General features: G+C 35.8%; 1 protein-coding gene across 5 annotated transcripts in view; it reads right to left on the bottom strand.

Moving 5' to 3' along the window:
* Positions 1-18698, bottom strand: part of LOC145278068 (uncharacterized) — a 182741-nt gene that overhangs the window by 30612 nt on the left and 133431 nt on the right. For all 5 annotated transcript variants that reach the window (XM_080130318.1, XM_080130319.1, XM_080130316.1 and 2 more), the window contains exons 4-5: positions 12298-12321; positions 9296-9430 (exon numbers count right to left, since the gene is read on the bottom strand). In XM_080130318.1, the coding sequence (XP_079986444.1) occupies positions 9296-9430; positions 12298-12321 (159 nt within the window). The remainder of the gene's footprint in view (positions 1-9295; positions 9431-12297; positions 12322-18698) is intronic.

Genomic DNA, 18698 nt, shown 5'->3' on the forward strand with positions numbered 1-18698 from the left:
TACATTATAAGGGCCAAAACAGCAAATTCAGTCAAAAAGTGTCTGTGTAAGTTACTAGCAACAGTTTGTTAATCTCCATGGTCCTTAAAGGGTTGCCAAGTGACTTTAAGCCGTTTACAACCATGATAACTCAAAAAGAAAAACCCATGATTTTTAGTCAATTCAAGGTAGCACTAAGGAGTTATGAGGAAACAAGAAAATGATCGAGAAACAAACGAATCTACAAATACCATGAAATTCAAAAATGCCAACTTGAAAAAAATTTAAAAATTAAAAAAAAAACACCAGAATTAAATTATATGTTTACTCCAAATAAAAACTGCAACTTTTCAAAAACTGCAACTTTTCAAAAAAACAATTTTTCTAACAAAAGGACGAAAATTATTTGCTATAATTGTAGGCGACCCAACCACAGAAGTTTCCAGTATTGGATACAAAAATTGCAAAAGGAACTCCATCAAAAATGTGGAAAGCTCCGTTAGTGAACATACATTCTTACTTTGATATACATTTGACACTTCAACAAATAGTAATAACTTTCTTGTCGATTGTGGGCCAACGGCACATACAATTACGAAGGAATCAGATTTTTATCAATTTTGATCCCAACTTTAACCCTCAGAGTCACTTTGTAGAGCTAGATGATGGCAGTCGAGTAAATGATAGTTTTAAAGAGAGGCGATGCTAAAATCTTACTAAGGAACAATATAGTTGTTTTATCGTTATTTCCATGGCAAGTGCTCGTCTGAGTTCCAATCTCTGGTTCACCCCCTCGCCAATCTTTCACGAAAAACACCTGTCTAGCTGAAACCACTGTCAGTAATTTTCCCCACTATTTATCTGTGCCTAAATCAAAATGTAGATTCCATGAACAAAGCTTCTTTCTTAGAAGGGTACGCCTGTGGAACTCACTTCCGTTTGCCTGTTTCCCACCTGACTACAACTTGGATGTCTTCAAATCCAACATAAAGTTCCTGTTGAACCACCCCCTTAAGTAAGACACTATCAGATCTCCATTACTAGCGATTACTATATTATCCCATTGATTACTGTAAATGCAATAACCCTTATCCCCGAGTGGTCTCCAGGCCTTGATAAGTGGTGACTTCCTTGTAAAAAAAAAAAAAAAAATAAAATAAAGGTGAACTTTGTTTCTGTATTCTGGAAAACGCTCTTCTAACCCAAAATTTAAAGAAAATATATTTTCTGTATAAGCCACCATTAAACAAAGGTGTAAATATAAACTTTAGCCCCAATAAGTAAAAACTGGTGTGCCCAAATGGAACTGTACTCGATATTAAAGAAAATGGAAGACTATATTATTTAAAGTGTAGTTCCATCCAAAACTGCCTGCCATAATTCTTGGGCACTGCAATATTCCAGATATCAAGAAATTAGTGAATGTGGTCGACAGAACGAAAATAAAAACTAACAACTTCACAAACAGTGAAGTTTGTACACCAGAAAAAAAATGTCAAAGTACTAAAACAAGATGGCAGACAAAAAGGCCACAAAAATCCTATCACTGGTGCACTGTGATTTGAATGGTTCCGTAGGACCGATAGGTAGAGAAAACTCCAAGTATGCATTGAATTTTGTATTATTCCAGTTTAATAATGGTCTATTTCTTAAAGAACAAATTTGGAATCAAAAACCTTGCTAGCAACTCAAAAAATACTTAGCTGACATAACCCCCTACGGCGCAGTAAAGTGTATCCGCTCTCACAATGGTACAGAATTTACTAATAGATTTTGAACTATTATTTATTAACCACCGTATCAAACATAAAAAATTGGCGTTAATTCATCTCATGGCAAAATGTCTACTCATTGAATTGAACTCAAAAAACCTCTGGACATATGCATATGCTGCATATATACATGACATTAACAAAAGAATATCCAGAACCCTATATGAAGTTTTCTGCAGTTTAAAGCCAAACTTAAGCAGAATGTATGCATTTAATTCAACTTGCTTCACATTTATATTTGTAATTTCTTCTCGATGGGTCTTTACAAAACAAGACTACAGCGTCAGGCAATGAACAGTACAAGCCAAAATTTGTTGCCAAAGGATTTTCTCAGATTTATGGCATGGAATATTTTTCGATGTTTTCACTAATTACAGACGTAACCACAATCAGAATTTTATTCCAAAAAGTGAAAATCTTTAGAAATCTTTATTCATAACATTCATCAATAAGCTTATAAATTTCTGTAAGTTTTAAAATTAAAATAAAATTCAAGTTTTGATGTGAAATATGAATCCAACTCATGTTCACTCTTTGCTCGTGATGTTAACCTAAGGTCATCTAAATAGTTTTGTAATCATCGAAATAAGATATAATCCGAAGGAGCTAGGTCAGGAGAATAAGCAGGATGGGGCAAGATTTCCCAACCAAATTCCCCTAGATCTTTGGTCAGTAGCTTCTTGTTGACTAAAGATCATTTTCAGGTGAACATTGGTGAGAATATTTCAGAACATATGAATGATGCAATAATATGTTTGATTGATTGATTGATTGGTTTTACGGCATATCAACCTATGTGGTCATTTAATGCCGGAGTCCTTTTTTTTTTTTTTTTTTTTTTTTTTTTAAACTTTTTTTATTGGGAGGGGGGAATGACTTTTTCAGCCTTTCCTCCCTTTTTTTATAAAATTGAACTAAGAAATTAAATGTTGTATTTATACATGGATGTGTATATTTGGGTAACTTTAAATTTCCTTAAATTTTCTTATATAAATTTACTTTCCTTAGGTATGCTAGAATATTTGCTGAGTTGACCTTTTCAAAAAGGTCTTCCATATTGCTTTCTGTATAATATAATTTTCTAGTTGGGGCAAGGTCATCACACCGAACTAGGATATGTTTTACTGTGAGTGTCTCCTGGCATGGGATGCACTCTGGCGCCGATTCTCCATTTAGTATATAAGAATGAGTAAAGTTGGTGTGCCCTATGCGCAGCCGAGTCAGTATCATATCTTCTCGGCGTGATCTCTTGATGTCCGGACATCGTTCCTTAAGTTCAGGTTTGATTGAGTATAATTTGTTGCCCTCTTGCTGACTCCACCGCAGTTGCCATTTTTCCTGTATGTATGCTTTTATCTGGGGTCTAAGATCAGTATGTGGAATCTTAAAATTGTCAGTTGGAAGGTGAGAAGATCTTTTTGCAGCTATATCTGCCCTGTCATTGCCTTTGATCCCCACATGGCTGGGGATCCAGACAAGAATAATGTTTTTAGTAGTTGAAAGGATATTGATTTTTTCTATTAATTTTGTTGTTAGTGGATTTTCTTGTTTTTGATTTTGTATAGATAATAGGACTGATAGAGAGTCAGTGAGAATGATGAAGTTTTTGGTGGTTTCCTCTGAAATTATGTTGAGTGCTAGATCGATAGCTATAGTCTCTGCAGTGAATATAGATGCTTCATTTTGAAGATTTCTCTTCATTGTGGTTTTGTGATTGTTGCTTTTAGACCCGTCTGTGTAGATAAAGGTGTAGTCTGAATATTGTAATTTTAAATGTTGAAGTTCGTCGTGGTATTCAATAGGGTTTGTGGTAGATTTGGACTTTTTGTTTAGGTTGAGTTTTATTTCAACTTGTTTCATGGTCCATGGGGGTGTTTTAGGCAGTATGAAGTTGTGAATGCTGGAGATTGGAATTTTCGATTCTTCAATGCTTTCCTTCATTCGGAGCCCGAACGTTTTGATAGTTTTTCTTCTCATGTTAAAGAGTTCTTCATATTTAGGATGGAAGGTACATTGGTATGCAGGGTTGTTTGGGCAAGACTTCAGTTTCAGTAAATATTGAAGGGCTAACTTTTCTCGCCTTAGATCTAGTGGGGGTTCGTGTGCTTCCGTGTATAGACTGTTCACGGGGGAAGTTCTGTATGCTCCTAGGGCCAATCTTAGGCCAGTATGGTGAATAGGGTCTAGGCTTTTTATATATGATGTTCGGGTTGATCCATATATGAAACAACCGTAGTCTAGCTTTGAGCGGACTAGTGCTCTGTAAAGTTTAAGGAGTGTTTCCCTGTCTGCACCCCAATCGGTATGTGCTACCACTCTCAAAAGATTTACAGCTTTGTTACATTTTTTTTCAGATAGTTTATGTGTGGGATGAATGTTAACTTTTTGTCAAATAAAATCCCTAAGAATTTGTACTGGTCAGTAACGGGTATGGGCATTCCTTCCATGGTTAGGACAGGATCATTATGCATGTTCTTTAGTTTGCAGAAATGCATGCATTTCGTTTTTCTTTTGGAGAATCTAAATCCATTCTCTTCCGTCCATCTCATTACTTTGTTTAAGCACAATTGAAGCTTCCTTTCTATTATAGATATATATCTAGATCTACAGCATATTAGGAAGTCATCCACATATAGGGAGCAATCTACCCCAGGGTTAATGTTTTTTACAATGTTAATTCGGATACTGAACAGGGTCACTGACAGTATACTCCCTTGAGGTACTCCATTCTCTTGTTCTTTCAAGTCCGAGAGAGCTGTGCCAACCTTTATTCTGAACCGTCTATTTTTTAAAAAATTTTCAATAAAAATTGGCATTCTGCCTTTTAGTCCAAGCGCCTTCAGATCCCTTGTAACACCGTACTTTCACACAGTATCGTAGGCTTTTTCCATGTCAAAAAACACTGCTGTTAAATGTTCCTTCCTTACAAAGGCTTCTCTGATGAAGGTTTCAAGTCTGACTATGTGGTCTATTGAACTTCGGTTTTTCCTGAATCCTATTTGAAATTCTGTAATAAGATTCTCTGTTTCCAGGAACCAGATTAGTCTTTTGTTTATAATCCTTTCCATGGTCTTACAAATGCAACTTGTTAGAGCTATTGGCCTGAAATTCAATGGATCTGAGACGTTACTTGATTGGGATTGGATGTTTGAGTTTTCAGATTTGGGGATTGGTATTATTGTGGCCTCTTTCCAGGTCTCGGGTACGTTTCCACTGGACCATATAATATTGAAAATTTCAAGTAGGTATTTCATTGAGGTTTCTGGAAGTTTTTTGAGGATTTCATATGGAATTTCATCGGGCCCTGTAGCTGTGTCATGGGATTTGGTTAGCGATTCTTTTAATTCAGGCAAGGTAAGAGGTTGGTTGTATTTTTCAGTATTTTGTGATTTAAATAGAATTTTCTTTTTCTCTTCCTTTTCTCTAATCTTTTTGAATTTCTCTGTTTGTCTGTCACATGATGAAATTTTTGATAAATTATCTGCCAGGTTATTGGAAATGTCTTTTTGATCGGTGTATATTTTGTTGCCTTTAGAGATGTGGGATATTGGTGTACTACTACACTTTCCTTCTATTTTCCTCATCATGTTCCAAACTGTTTTCGCCTTGGTATTCACATTAATTTTGGATATATAATTTCTCCAAGTTGTTCTTTTGGATTCCTTTATGATTCGTCTGGCTTTTGCTCTGTTGTTTTTGAAGAAATCCAGATTTTCGCTTGTTGGATACTTTTCGAATTTTCTCAAGGCAGCTCGTCGAGCTCTGATGGCTTTTCTGCATTCTTTTGTGAACCAAGGTTTGTTGTGATTGTTGGTTTTGGTTGTTTTCGGTATGGTACTATTTGCTATGTTTGTGAGTGTTTTAATGAAGTAGTTCAAATGGTCATCTTCATCATTCTTTTCGATAATTAATTGGTTTTTGCACTGTTCCTGGAAGTCTTCCCAATCCGCTTTATGTAGGTTCCATTTGGGTGTTTTTTGTTCAGTGCTAGTACTTAGACTTTCCAGGATGATTGGGAAATGATCACTCCCACAGGTGTCATTGTGTACTTTCCAGTCATAGTCCATATATATGGAAGGATCACATAAGGTAAGGTCAATGGCGGTGAAAGTACCTGTTGCTGGGTACATATAGGTGTAGTTTTGATTATTAAGGAGGCATAGATTATTTTTATTTATTATGTTTTCTATTTCTTTTCCTTTTTTATTTGTTTCTTTACTTCCCCATATTACATTGTGACTGTTGAGATCTCCTAGTAGAAAAAAGGGTTTAGGGAGTTGTTTTATTAATTGAGTTATCTCAGTTTCGTTGATTGTATCTTTTGGAGGGATGTATATTGAGCAAAGTGTTATAGTTCTATGTAGAGTCACTGAAACTGCAATTGCTTGCAAGTTTGTGTTTATATTTATTTGTCTTTGAGGGACTTCATTCTTCACAAGTATTGATGTGCCTCCAGAAGCTCTGTCCGTATCTTTATTTATGTAGTTGTAAGATGTGTAGTGTTTTATGTTGATGGTATTATTTTCTTTCAGAAAGGTCTCCTGTAGACAGACAAGTGCTGGGCTCATATTTGTTATTAATAATGTGAGTTCATTTTGGTTTGCTTTTATCCCTCTGATATTCCATTGTAATATTTTGTTCATCATTTGGAATTGTGTTCAACTTCCATCGTCTCCAATCCCTCAAATCTATTTTCTGTCGGAGTCCCTGTTCGAGATATAGATCGGGATCTTTCTTTTCCTGTTTTTGTTTGTTTTGTTTTTTTTGTCTGGGGGGATTTTTGATTCTTTTCTGGCTTGTGATGTGTTTGATGGTTGTTCGGTTGTTTTTGTAGAAATGGTTTGTGGTTTTGTTTCTTTTTGTGGTTCAGTAGTGTCTTTACTTAATATTATCCTTGGATTGGTTGCAGACATTGCACTATTCATTTTCCTCATTTCTTCTAATAGTTCTTTCATTTCCTTTATTAGTTTGCTTAGGACATCAATTTTCTTGTCAGTTGTATCCGTTATATGTATATGACCATTTTGATTGTTGATTGGATTAGTTTTTTTTGTTGCATCTGCATATGTTTTAGTTTCGATGATTTTCCTGGCCTCTGGGTAGGATATATTCTTTATATGTTTTAGTTTGGTCACTTCTTTTTCTCTTTTCCATATTTCGCAATATCTAGAGCCAGCGCCATGGTTTCCCAGGCAGTTGGCACACTTGAAATCTTTTCTGCAGTCAATGTGTGGGCCACTTTCTCCACATCTTCCACACACTGGTAATCGTGTGCACCGATCTTGATGGTGTCCAAACTTCTGGCACTTGAAGCATTGGAGGGGGTTTGGAATATAAATTTCTACATTTATTTTCATATATCCGACTTTCACTTCTTTGGGTATGGTGAGGGAATCGAAAGTTAGTATATATGTATTGATATCGATTTTCTCACCGTTTTTTTTAATTTGAACTCTGCGAACATCTAACACATTCTGTTTCTGTAAGTTTGTCCGGATTTCCTCCAAGGGACAAAGTGCAAGTTCGTGGCTTTTCACTACTCCTTTGCAGGTATTTAGGGTTGGATGTCTGTAGCATTTGACTTTGATGTTTTCAAATAACTTTAGTTTCAATATTTCTTTAGTTTGTTCTTCGTTATGGGTTTCTATTAGTAGGCTGCCGTTAAATTGTTTTTAATAGACTTTGGTTTTAGAGTTTTAAGATTTTTTTCAATTTTAAAAGGTGATAGTTTGCTCAAAGGAGTTTCCTCCATTGATTCTATTACTACGAATGTTGAGTTCCTTGGTTTTATCGTCTCTTCGTCAGAGCTACTGATGTCAGAGACATCAGAGTGGGTTCTCTTTGGGTGGTTGGGTGGTTTTTGGGAGGAATAAGCCATATATTTTGTTTTCTTTTTTCGTCATCTTTGTTCCCCACCCACCTCGGAGTCCTATTTGGGAAGAGCCTGGGGGAAAAACCCATTCGCCCAGCCTCTACAGGGATACAATGATGATATAACCGACTTTGGTGGTATCATAATGATTATCTGTTCTCTCTTGATATTGCTATGGGATCTGTAGCAATCCTGAGGGGTTTACAGCCTCGTCATCGATATTCACACCTAATCGATTGACCCTCAGCCACCGCTTTCCATCATATATTAGGGAGTAGGGTTATTTGTGGGAGAGGGGGGATGTGTTGTATTAGTCGTGAGTTTTTGGAATGGGCAATATATGGTGGGGCTTGGCGTGACTGGCCGATTGATCGAATCGGGCCTCTCCGACCGCCCGTCTAATCGAAGTAAGGGCCAAAGTAATGTGTTGCGGTGCCTAAACTTCTATGTATCCTGGTTTAGGTTCGTTCAATCACCAGGATCACATCCTAAGACTTTATGGGTAGCAACCCACGGCTAACTGGTTGCCCTATTGAGGGATTTTTACCCTCTGCAGGGGGGCAGTCGGTTTGTTCTCATGCCCTACCGACAGGGCAAAAAAATAAATAAATAAATAAATAAATAGATAATTTAATAGAATATATTTGTTTTCTTTTTCTTTCTTTTTGGTCAGGGTGGACCTGGGAGCAATGGCAATTAAGAGGTGGCTCCACACTCCCCAAGCCCGTAAGCCGGACCTCACCATCGGATGTAGTTTAAGGTCATATCCAGGACCGGGAGTAAGGTAGGAAAAAATAAAATAAAAAGGGGGGGGGGAATAGGCTGTTGTTTTTGTTTTTGGTTTTGCAGAACATAATTAAGTTTTACAAAAAAGATCAGAAAACAAAAAAACGTCAATGCAATGTAGGCGCATTTCGTCTCAGGAAGCCACAGGGCAGCCTGATCTGGTAGCACCAGGATGCAATAATTTGAAAGAAAGTTATTAAATTTAATCATGGTGATATGTTTATGTAATAATATGCAGAAAATAAATGACAATCATTTCAAATGTCTTAAAAACTAGCAAAAACTTTTGCACTGACCTGATATTATGAAGCTGGACTAGTGTTCAAGAGAGATGGAAAAAACCTTAAGGGTTATCCATAATTGGAAAAAATGTTTGATTTTCAGAAGGATTAAAAAAAGATTTAAAAAATCTGAAGACGAGATTATTAAAAAAAAGAAAAAAGAAAAATAAGATTACATTGTAATCTAGTTGGTTGGTTGTTTTTGTTTTACTGCATATCAACCCTTTTCGGGTTATTTAATGCCGAATCCAAAGATTTTGAAGAAAAAATTTTTGATAGAATATATTTGTTGTTTTCAAGTTGGTTTCTATTCAACCCATAGTTGGAACCCTAACAGGTACTACCACTCCGGGTCAGAGTGGACCTGGGAGCAATGGTAATTAAAGGGTGGCTCCATACTCCCCAAAGCCCACAAGCTGGGGCCTCACCACTGGATATAGTTTAAGGTCATATCCAGGACCCCCATTGAGGGACTTTTACCCTCTGCAGGGGGGGGGGGGGGGCAGTCGGTGTATTCTAATGCCCCACTGACAGGGGCCACATTGTATTCTGGAAAAATGAGGATGTAAGGATGAGGCGGTGAACGATGATGCTGCAACACTCACCTTCAGCAGCTTCCAATTCCCTCTTCTTTTTCTGCTTCTTTCTGCGATAGTACAGGACGATTCCCAAAATGATGGCAATAATAATTTCAGGAATGATCACAGCGAGGACAATGATTATTATCATGGTACTTGACACTGGACAGAGAAACAGAAAAAAGCAGATTGAAAAGACAAGAACAATTTATTCTATTATTAGCAAAATAATTTTTTTTGGGATTAAAAAAAAAAAAAAAAAAAAATACATTTTTATAATTCAAAAACTTTTTTTTTTTCTAATTCTGAAGAATAATAATTTTTGTTTTATTCAGACTTATTCTCATCGTTTTTTTGGTAAAATTTCAGACGATTTTATTTGGATGCATCTTTTCCAACTTGGGAACCTTTCATTCACTCTTGGGATGTATATTGCTAACATGACAGAGAGAATAAGAAAAATTTATTCCTGTCGATTAAAGTAAATGTTCAGTTTGTAATTCTGCTCAGTTTTCAGAGTTCAACTACAACGTTTTCAAGTTTGAAAAGATGCAACTGAAAGATGTTTAAAGTTGCATCTGTCGAAACGTCAATAATCATCTGTGATGAAGAGAGTACATTAAATAATACGCAATACTTGACTTTTTTCTTTTAATTTAAAAATTTAATTTTGTACTTCAAAAATTTAATTTTGTACTTCAAAAATTTAATTTTGTACTTCAAAAATTTAATTTTGTACTTCAAAAATTTAATTTTGTACTTCAAAAAGTTAATTTTGTACTTCAAAAAGTTAATTTTGTACTTCAAAAAGTTAATTTTGTACTTCAAAAAGTTAATTTTGTACTTCAAAAAGTTAATTTTGTACTTCAAAAAGTTAATTTTGTACTTCAAAAAGTTAATTTTGTACTTCAAAAAGTTAATTTTGTACTTCAAAAAGTTAATTTTGTACTTCAAAAAGTTAATTTTGTACTTCAAAAAGTTAATTTTGTACTTCAAAAAGTTAATTTTGTACTTCAAAAAGTTAATTTTGTACTTCAAAAACTTAATTTTGTACTTCAAAAATTTAATTTTGTACTTCAAAAATTTAATTTTGTACTTCAAAAATTTAATTTTGTACTTCAAAAATTTAATTTTGTACTTCAAAAATTTAATTTTGTACTTCAAAAATTTAATTTTGTACTTCAAAAATTTAATTTTGTACTTCAAAAATTTAATTTTGTACTTCAAAAATTTAATTTTGTACTTCAAAAATTTAATTTTGTACTTCAAAAATTTAATTTTGTACTTCAAAAATTTAATTTTGTACTTCAAAAATTTAATTTTGTACTTCAAAAATTTAATTTTGTACTTCAAAAATTTAATTTTGTACTTCAAAAATTTAATTTTGTACTTCAAAAATTTAATTTTGTACTTCAAAAATTTAATTTTGTACTTCAAAAATTTAATTTTGTACTTCAAAAATTTAATTTTGTACTTCAAAAATTTAATTTTGTACTTCAAAAAATAAAAGGTTTAGTTTGAAAGCAAAATTAATGCATACATATATTTTTTTTTTTAACATAAAAACTGAGTAAAAATTTCGCCCACTCTTTATCTGTGCCTAAATCAAAACATGGATTCCATGAACAAAGCTTCTTTCTTAGAACTGCACGCCTGTGGAACTCTGTTCCGTCTGCCTGCTTCCCACCGGACTACAACTTGGATGTCTTCAAGTCCAATGTTAAAAAATTCCTAATGAACCGCCCCCTTAACTTCATCAAATCTCCACACTAACGTAATGTACTTGCAATAACCCTTATCCCTGAGTGGCTTCCGGGCCTTGATAAGTGGTGATCACTGTGTAAAAAAAAATAAATAAATAAATAAAAAAAAAAAATAATTAGGAACAACCTTTTATGGTTACGGTTATTTTCTCCCGACTCACTCCCATGAATATCAGTCTTAAATTACGATGTACTATCCTGGTGGAGACTGGTATTACGCTGGTCTAGATATGTTAGTTCATAGAAAGATTGAAAAAATTAATGTAATGAAACCACAGCACTAACTCGAATGTGGGTTTAATCAGCTTCCTCCAAAGGTGGAAGTTTCATGGGAATATACAATTCAAAAGTGGTCCTTGATAGGGGAGATGCCGACATTAGATTTTTGCAACTCTTGCAGGCAGATGTCAACGACGCCCCCTCCTCCAACATACAGTGCTTAGTATTCCCAAATTGGTCACCCATCTGGTACTGACAAGGGTCAACATTACTTAACTTTAGTGATCTAGCGAGAACCAATTTGTCAACATGATTAGGCCGCATATTGAAAGATTGTTCAAAATATAAATATCTTTACAAAATAAGTTCTTAAAAAATAGAAACAGTAAATTAAAAATAAATGAAAAAAAAAAGAATTTTCAACAATTAGTTTCGTTTTCCATATTGTTTTTTTTTTAAAATGAATATGAAAAATAAATATGAAATTTAAATATTAAAAAAAATTCAATGTGTATTAATCAAAATTACGTAGGACACAGAGAGAAATGATATGATGGCTGTGTAATTCGAGTCTTCAAGACAAGCTCAGATCTGATCTCACTAAAAATCTCGACAGTAACAGGAGATGGGCACAGAACAGGAGACTTCATTGGTTTGAAATAATGTATGATAGTTCTTCGTTAGTAGATGTAGAACAGTTGAGGTAGCAGGTTCAGTTCAGGGGGGCAAGTCAAGAAATAAACAGGAGAAAATAAGAACAGACTTGAGAGAAAGAGGGATAAATACAGACCTAGACAGCAATATGTCGCATCACCTTCCTTTCTTAACATAATTACAGACTGTCCACCAGAGGGCGTCAAGCTAACTTTAATATTTATATTACAAATCCATCATAATTTCTATGCAATACATAATGTCGACAAAACTAAAGAAAAATTTGTACAAAAAGTTAAAATGTTTCTGTAACTGAAATTAAAAAATAATCGTTGACCACTTCATTGGTCAGGGGCTAGTTTGTTTCTCCTGGGCCATTTATAAAATACTCACCTTTCTCACTTTCAACTTGCTCAACTGAAAGAGATTAAAAGAAAAATTATAATTACCAAAATGATTAACATAAGACAATAAAAAAAATGTAGACAAAAAAAAAATGTAGACAAAAAAAAATGTAGACAAAAAAAAATGTAGACAAAAAAAAAATGTAGACAAAAAAAAAATGTAGACAAAAAAAAAATGTAGACAAAAAAAAAATGTAGACAAAAAAAAAATGTAGACAAAAAAAAAATGTAGACAAAAAAAAAATGTAGACAAAAAAAAAATGTAGACAAAAAAAAAATGTAGACAAAAAAAAAATGTAGACAAAAAAAAAATGTAGACAAAAAAAAATGTAGACAAAAAAAAAATGTAGACAAAAAAAAATGTAGACAAAAAAAAATGTAGACAAAAAAAAAATGTAGACAAAAAAAAAATGTAGACAAAAAAAAAATGTAGACAAAAAAAAAATGTAGACAAAAAAAAAATGTAGACAAAAAAAAAATGTAGACAAAAAAAAAATGTAGACAAAAAAAAAATGTAGACAAAAAAAAAATGTAGACAAAAAAAAAATGTAGACAAAAAAAAAATGTAGACAAAAAAAAATGTAGACAAAAAAAAAATGTAGACAAAAAAAAAATGTAGACAAAAAAAAAATGTAGACAAAAAAAATGTAGACAAAAAAAAAATGTAGACAAAAAAAAAATGTAGACAAAAAAAAAATGTAGACAAAAAAAAAATGTAGACAAAAAAAATGTAGACAAAAAAAAATGTAGACAAAAAAAAATGTAGACATGCAAATGTATCAGAACAGATACATTTTGCTCCTAACTAAAAGTTCAAATAACTATATGATCGATGTACCATGACAAAACAAAAATATTGTATTCCAAAAATTACCTTTCAAATGTTTTCTATTGTTGATTTCTGATCTATAAAAATGAAAGTTTCTGGTAATTACCTGCTTTTCCCTAAACGTGTGTGCGAAACAATTGTCTAATTGCATTGAAATTATTTTAAAATTGTGCATTGAAAAGAAAATGAATAAAGATTTGGTCACTGATATTTATGATACTATCGTTTACTTGTCTGCGCGTTGCTAAAGGTCACTTGTCTGCGCGTTGCTAAAGGTCACTTGTCTGCGCGTTGCTAAAGGTCACTTGTCTGCGCGTTGCTAAAGGTCACTTGTCTGCGCGTTGCTAAAGGTCACTTGTATGCGCGTTGCTAAAGGTCACTTGTATGCGCGTTGCTAAAGGTCACTTGTATGCGCGTTGCTAAAGGTCACTTGTATGCGCGTTGCTAAAGGTCACTTGTATGCGCGTTGCTAAAGGTCACTTGTATGCGCGTTGCTAAAGGTCACTTGTATGCGCGTTGCTAAAGGTCACTTGTATGCGCGTTGCTAAAGGTCACTTGTATGCGCGTTGCTAAAGGTCACTTGTATGCGCGTTGCTAAAGGTCACTTGTATGCGCGTTGTTAAATGTCACTTGTATGCGCGTTGTTAAATGTCACTTGTATGCGCGTTGTTAAATGTCACTTGTATGCGCGTTGTTAAATGTCACTTGTATGCGTGTTGTTAAATGTTAACAGTCATCAAGTTTTTATGGTGAACAGTTCTGGTAAATCTTACATATATGAGAGAGAGAGAGAGATAAAAAAATTAAAACAAATTTTATAAAAAATAAAATAAATTTTACAAAAAGTAAAACAAATTTAAAATAAAACAATTTTTAAAAAAAAGTTTAGATAAAAATTTAAATAAAGTAAAAAATGGATAAAATAAAAATTAGAAAATAAAAACAAAATTAACTAAAAAAAAAACAAAAAACAATACAACAAAAATTTAAATAAAAGAGCATTAAAAAAAATCATGACAATAGAACAATGGATAAATATTAACTTTAAAGCGAATCTTAAAAGAAAAAATGCAATTTGTCAGCATTTCAACCATTTTTTCAAAAAGCTATTTTTATTAAAAAAAAAATAAGTAAAAATAAAAAAAACAGGTAGTAAAATTTGAATTGGATTTGCAAAATGGTGAAAAAACATCTTATGAAGTTGGATATTTTTAATATGGCCAATGGGAATAAATCATGCAAGTAATTCGATTCTACCAAGGCAAAACTCCTTTCCTTTAATAATTATAAGAAAACTTTCCAAACATCAATTGTCATACTAATAGCCCAAAATTCAAACTGTTCAACCTAACATTTACAGGCAACATGACTTGGAATAAATGCATAGAAAATACTGCCAAATCTGTTGCAGAAAAAAAAAAGGTAGGCTCCATCTACCGAGCTAGAAAACTTCACACACTTTTCAGTATTCCTATATCTCTATAAAACAACCCATGCATGAAGTAGTGTCGCTAGATCTGGGCTGGTGCACAAATTAATAGCTTTGAAGACAGGTTCCATAAAAGAATCTTTAATCTGATAGGTCCAACAGTGTTTACTAAGCTCCAGCTTCTGCACCATCACCGCACTGTTACATCCATGTGTTTGTTTTACAAGTCCTTCCATAGAATGTGTTCCAACTAACTTACTGCATTTGTACCCCTTACTCAATGTAAATACCCCCCCACACACACACACACAAACCAAAGTAGCAATATACCTTCTTAAAATTTGGCCTCTAACCACAGTAGCTCAGTACATCACAGTACCTTGTTTGGAGTAGATAAATGTAAAACTGTTTTTTTTTTTTATCTATGTATTATGTTATAAGGAAAATAACGCATGCCTCCTAATAAATATTTTGTAAAAAAATTTTAAGATAAAACAAGGCTACAAATTAAAAGGAAAGATACTTATACAAAGAAATTTATTTCCTTTCATTTTTGCGTCATTTATTTAAAAGAAATCCAATATAAGTTTTTTTTTCACCGTTTCATACAATTCAAATTGCTATAACTATTTTGGTTTAAAAGAACAAATATAACGGTTTTTCTGCAATAAACTACATTTTAAATTGTGCCAGGTGGCATTTTTACGATTATTCCTAATTATTCCAAACAACAGAAGTGAAATAAATTAAATATTTCTTCTGTTTTAAAAACTTATAAAATGATAAAACTTATGAGTAAAAAAAAAAAAAAAAAAAAAAAAAAACATTAAATTTCGGAATTTATTTTACTTTTGCCATACGATGAGTCATAAATGGAAAAATAATGTTAGAGATTAAAAGGGAGAGGGGTCATGCGTTTTAAGTTTAGTTTTGGGCGAGAGAGACATACACAATATTTAAGAAACAAGAAACGAAGATGGAGGGAAAAACTACAAAGGCAGAAAAAAGATGAGGAACGGAAGACATTCAAAAAGATTGATAACATGCAGAGATTTTGTTGTTGAATTCAATCAAGTGTTTAAAAAATGTCTAATTTAAAAACTACGTGGATAGTCGGCTGATCAATAGGGGAGAAGGAAACGGTGAGAAAAGGAGGAGGGAGTCTAGGATAATAAAACAGGGACTAGAAAAAGGGAGGAGAAGGGATGGGTGTGAGATCGGCGGTGGGAGTAAAAGAGAGGAGAGAAGACGGGGGGGGGAAGAAGAACAGAGAGAAGACGGTGGGGGAAGGGAAGAAGAACAGAGAGAAGACGGGGGGGGAGAAGAACAGAGAGAAGACGGGGGGGAAGAAGAAAAGAGAGAAGACGGGGGGGAAGAAGAAAAGAGAGAAGACGGGGGGGAAGAAGAAAAGAGAGAAGACGGGGGGGAAGAAGAAAAGAGAGAAGACGGGGGGGAAGAAGAAAAGAGAGAAGACGGGGGAGAGGAGAAGAAAAGAGAGAAGACGGGGGGGGGGGGGGAAGAAGAAAAGAGAGAAGGGGGGGGGAAGAAGAAAAGAGAGAAGACGGGGGGGGAAGAAGAAAAGAGAGAAGACGGGGGAGGAAGAAGAAAAGAGAAGACGGGGGGGGAAGAAGAGAGAAGACGGTGGGGGGGAAGAAGAGAGAAGACGGTGGGGGGGAAGAAGAGAGAAGACGGTGGGGGGGAAGAAGAGAGAAGACGGTGGGGGGGGAGAAGAAAAGAGAGAAGACGGTGGGGGGGGAGAAGAAAAGAGAGAAGACGGTGGGGGGGGAGAAGACGGTGGGGGGGGAGAAGACGGTGGGGGGGGGAGAAGACGGTGGGGAAGAAAAGAGAGAAGACGGTGGGGAAGAAAAGAGAGAAGACGGTGGGGAAGAAAAGAGAGAAGACGGTGGGGAAGAAAAGAGAGAAGACGGTGGGGAAGAAAAGAGAGAAGACGGTGGGGAAGAAAAGAGAGAAGACGGTGGGGAAGAAAAGAGAGAAGACGGTGGGGAAGAAAAGAGAGAAGACGGTGGGGAAGAAAAGAGAGAAGACGGTGGGGAAGAAAAGAGAGAAGACGGTGGGGAAGAAAAGAGAGAAGACGGTGGGGAAGAAAAGAGAGAAGACGGTGGGGAAGAAAAGAGAGAAGACGGGGGGGAAGAAAAGAGAGAAGACGGGGGGAAGAAAAGAGAAGACGGGGGGGAAGAAAAGAGAAGACGGGGGGGAAGAAAAGAGAAGACGGGGGGGAAGAAAAGAGAAGACGGGGAGGAAGAAAAGAGAGGGGGGGGAAGAAAAGAGAGGGGGGAAAGAAAAGAGAGGGGGGAAAGAAAAGAGAGGGGGGGAAGAAAAGAGAGGGGGGAAGAAAAGAGAGGGGGGAAGAAAAGAGAGGGGGGAAGAAAAGAGGGGGGGAAGAAAAGAGAGGGGGGGAAGAAAAGAGAGGGGGGGAAGAAAAGAGAGGGGGGGAAGAAAAGAGAGGGGGGGGAAGAAAAGAGAGGGGGGGAAGAAAAGAGAGGGGGGGAAGAAAAGAGAGGGGGGGGGAAGAAAAGAGAGGGGGGAAGAAAAGAGAGGGGGGGGAAGAAAAGAGAGGGGGGGAAGAAAAGAGAGGGGGGGGGAAGAAAAGAGAGGGGGGAAGAAAAGAGAGGGGGGGGGAGAAAAGAGAGAAGACGTGGGGGGGAAGAAGAAAAGAGAGAAGACGGGGGGGGGAAGAAGAAAAGAGAGAAGACGGGGGGGGGGAGAAAAGAGAGAAGACGGGGGGGGGGAAGAAAAGAGAGAAGACGGGGGGGAGGGAGAAAAGAGAGAAGACGGGGGGGGGGGGGGAGAAGAAAAGAGAGAAGACGGGGGGGGAGAAGAAAAGAGAGAAGACGGGGGGGGGAAGAAGAGAGAAGACGGGGGGGACGCAGGTAAGACGGGGGAGAAGAGGAACGCAGGTAAGACGGGGGGGAGGGAAGAGGAACAGAGATAACAGTGGAGAGAGAGGGAAGAGGAACAGAGATAACAGTGGAGAGAGAGGGAAGAGGAACAGAGATAACAGTGGAGAGAGAGGGAAGAGGAACAGAGATAACAGTGGAGAGAGAGGGAAGAGGAACAGAGATAACAGTGGAGAGAGAGGGAAGAGGAACAGAGATAACAGTGGAGAGAGAGGGAAGAGGAACAGAGATAACAGTGGAGAGAGAGGGAAGAGGAACAGAGATAACAGTGGAGAGAGAGGGAAGAGGAACAGAGATAACAGTGGAGAGAGAGGGAAGAGGAACAGAGATAACAGTGGAGAGAGAGGGAAGAGGAACAGAGATAACAGTGGAGAGAGAGGGAAGAGGAACAGAGATAACAGTGGAGAGAGAGGGAAGAGGAACAGAGATAACAGTGGAGAGAGAGGGAAGAGGAACAGAGATAACAGTGGAGAGAGAGGGAAGAGGAACAGAGATAACAGTGGAGAGAGAGGGAAGAGGAACAGAGATAACAGTGGAGAGAGAGGGAAGAGGAGCAGAGATAACAGTGGAGAGAGAGGGAAGAGGAACAGAGATAACAGTGGAGAGAGAGGGAAGAGGAACAGAGATAACAGTGGAGAGAGAGGGAAGAGGAACAGAGATAACAGTGGAGAGAGAGGGAAGAGGAACAGAGATAACAGTGGAGAGAGGGAAGAGGAACAGAGATAACAGTGGAGAGAGGGAAGAGGAGCAGGGAGAAAACGAGGGAGGTCGGGAAAAAGGAAGAGGGGGAAGGGAACAGAGAGAAAGAGAAGGAAGGGGGCCTGGGGAAAGCAACAGAGATAGGGAAAGATCTCCAAAATTCATCAACTTTCTAATTATAAAATGCAACTAATTAAAAATCACTTAAAGCCTTTTGTTGAATTCAGCTAATTTTCCAAACATTTGAAACAAATTACCCATTGACGGTCATCCCCCTTCTGGAACCGACAAAGTCTCACATTCATAAGTAAATCCATTTTTAATAATAAAAAAATTAAAATAAAATTTTAAAAAACTAATAATTAACAAAAAAGTAAATATAAAATAAATATTCTAAAGATAAGTTTTAGTATCATATTTTGATTTTAATCTTAAGGAGATAAAAATGGTGTAAAATTGTTCTGTCTGTCTGTCTGTGTATATATATATATATATATATATATATATATATATAT

Source organism: Euprymna scolopes, chromosome 6 (assembly GCF_053919585.1).
Source record: "Euprymna scolopes isolate OS-2025 chromosome 6, ASM5391958v1, whole genome shotgun sequence".
Taxonomy (NCBI): domain Eukaryota; kingdom Metazoa; phylum Mollusca; class Cephalopoda; order Sepiida; family Sepiolidae; genus Euprymna; species Euprymna scolopes.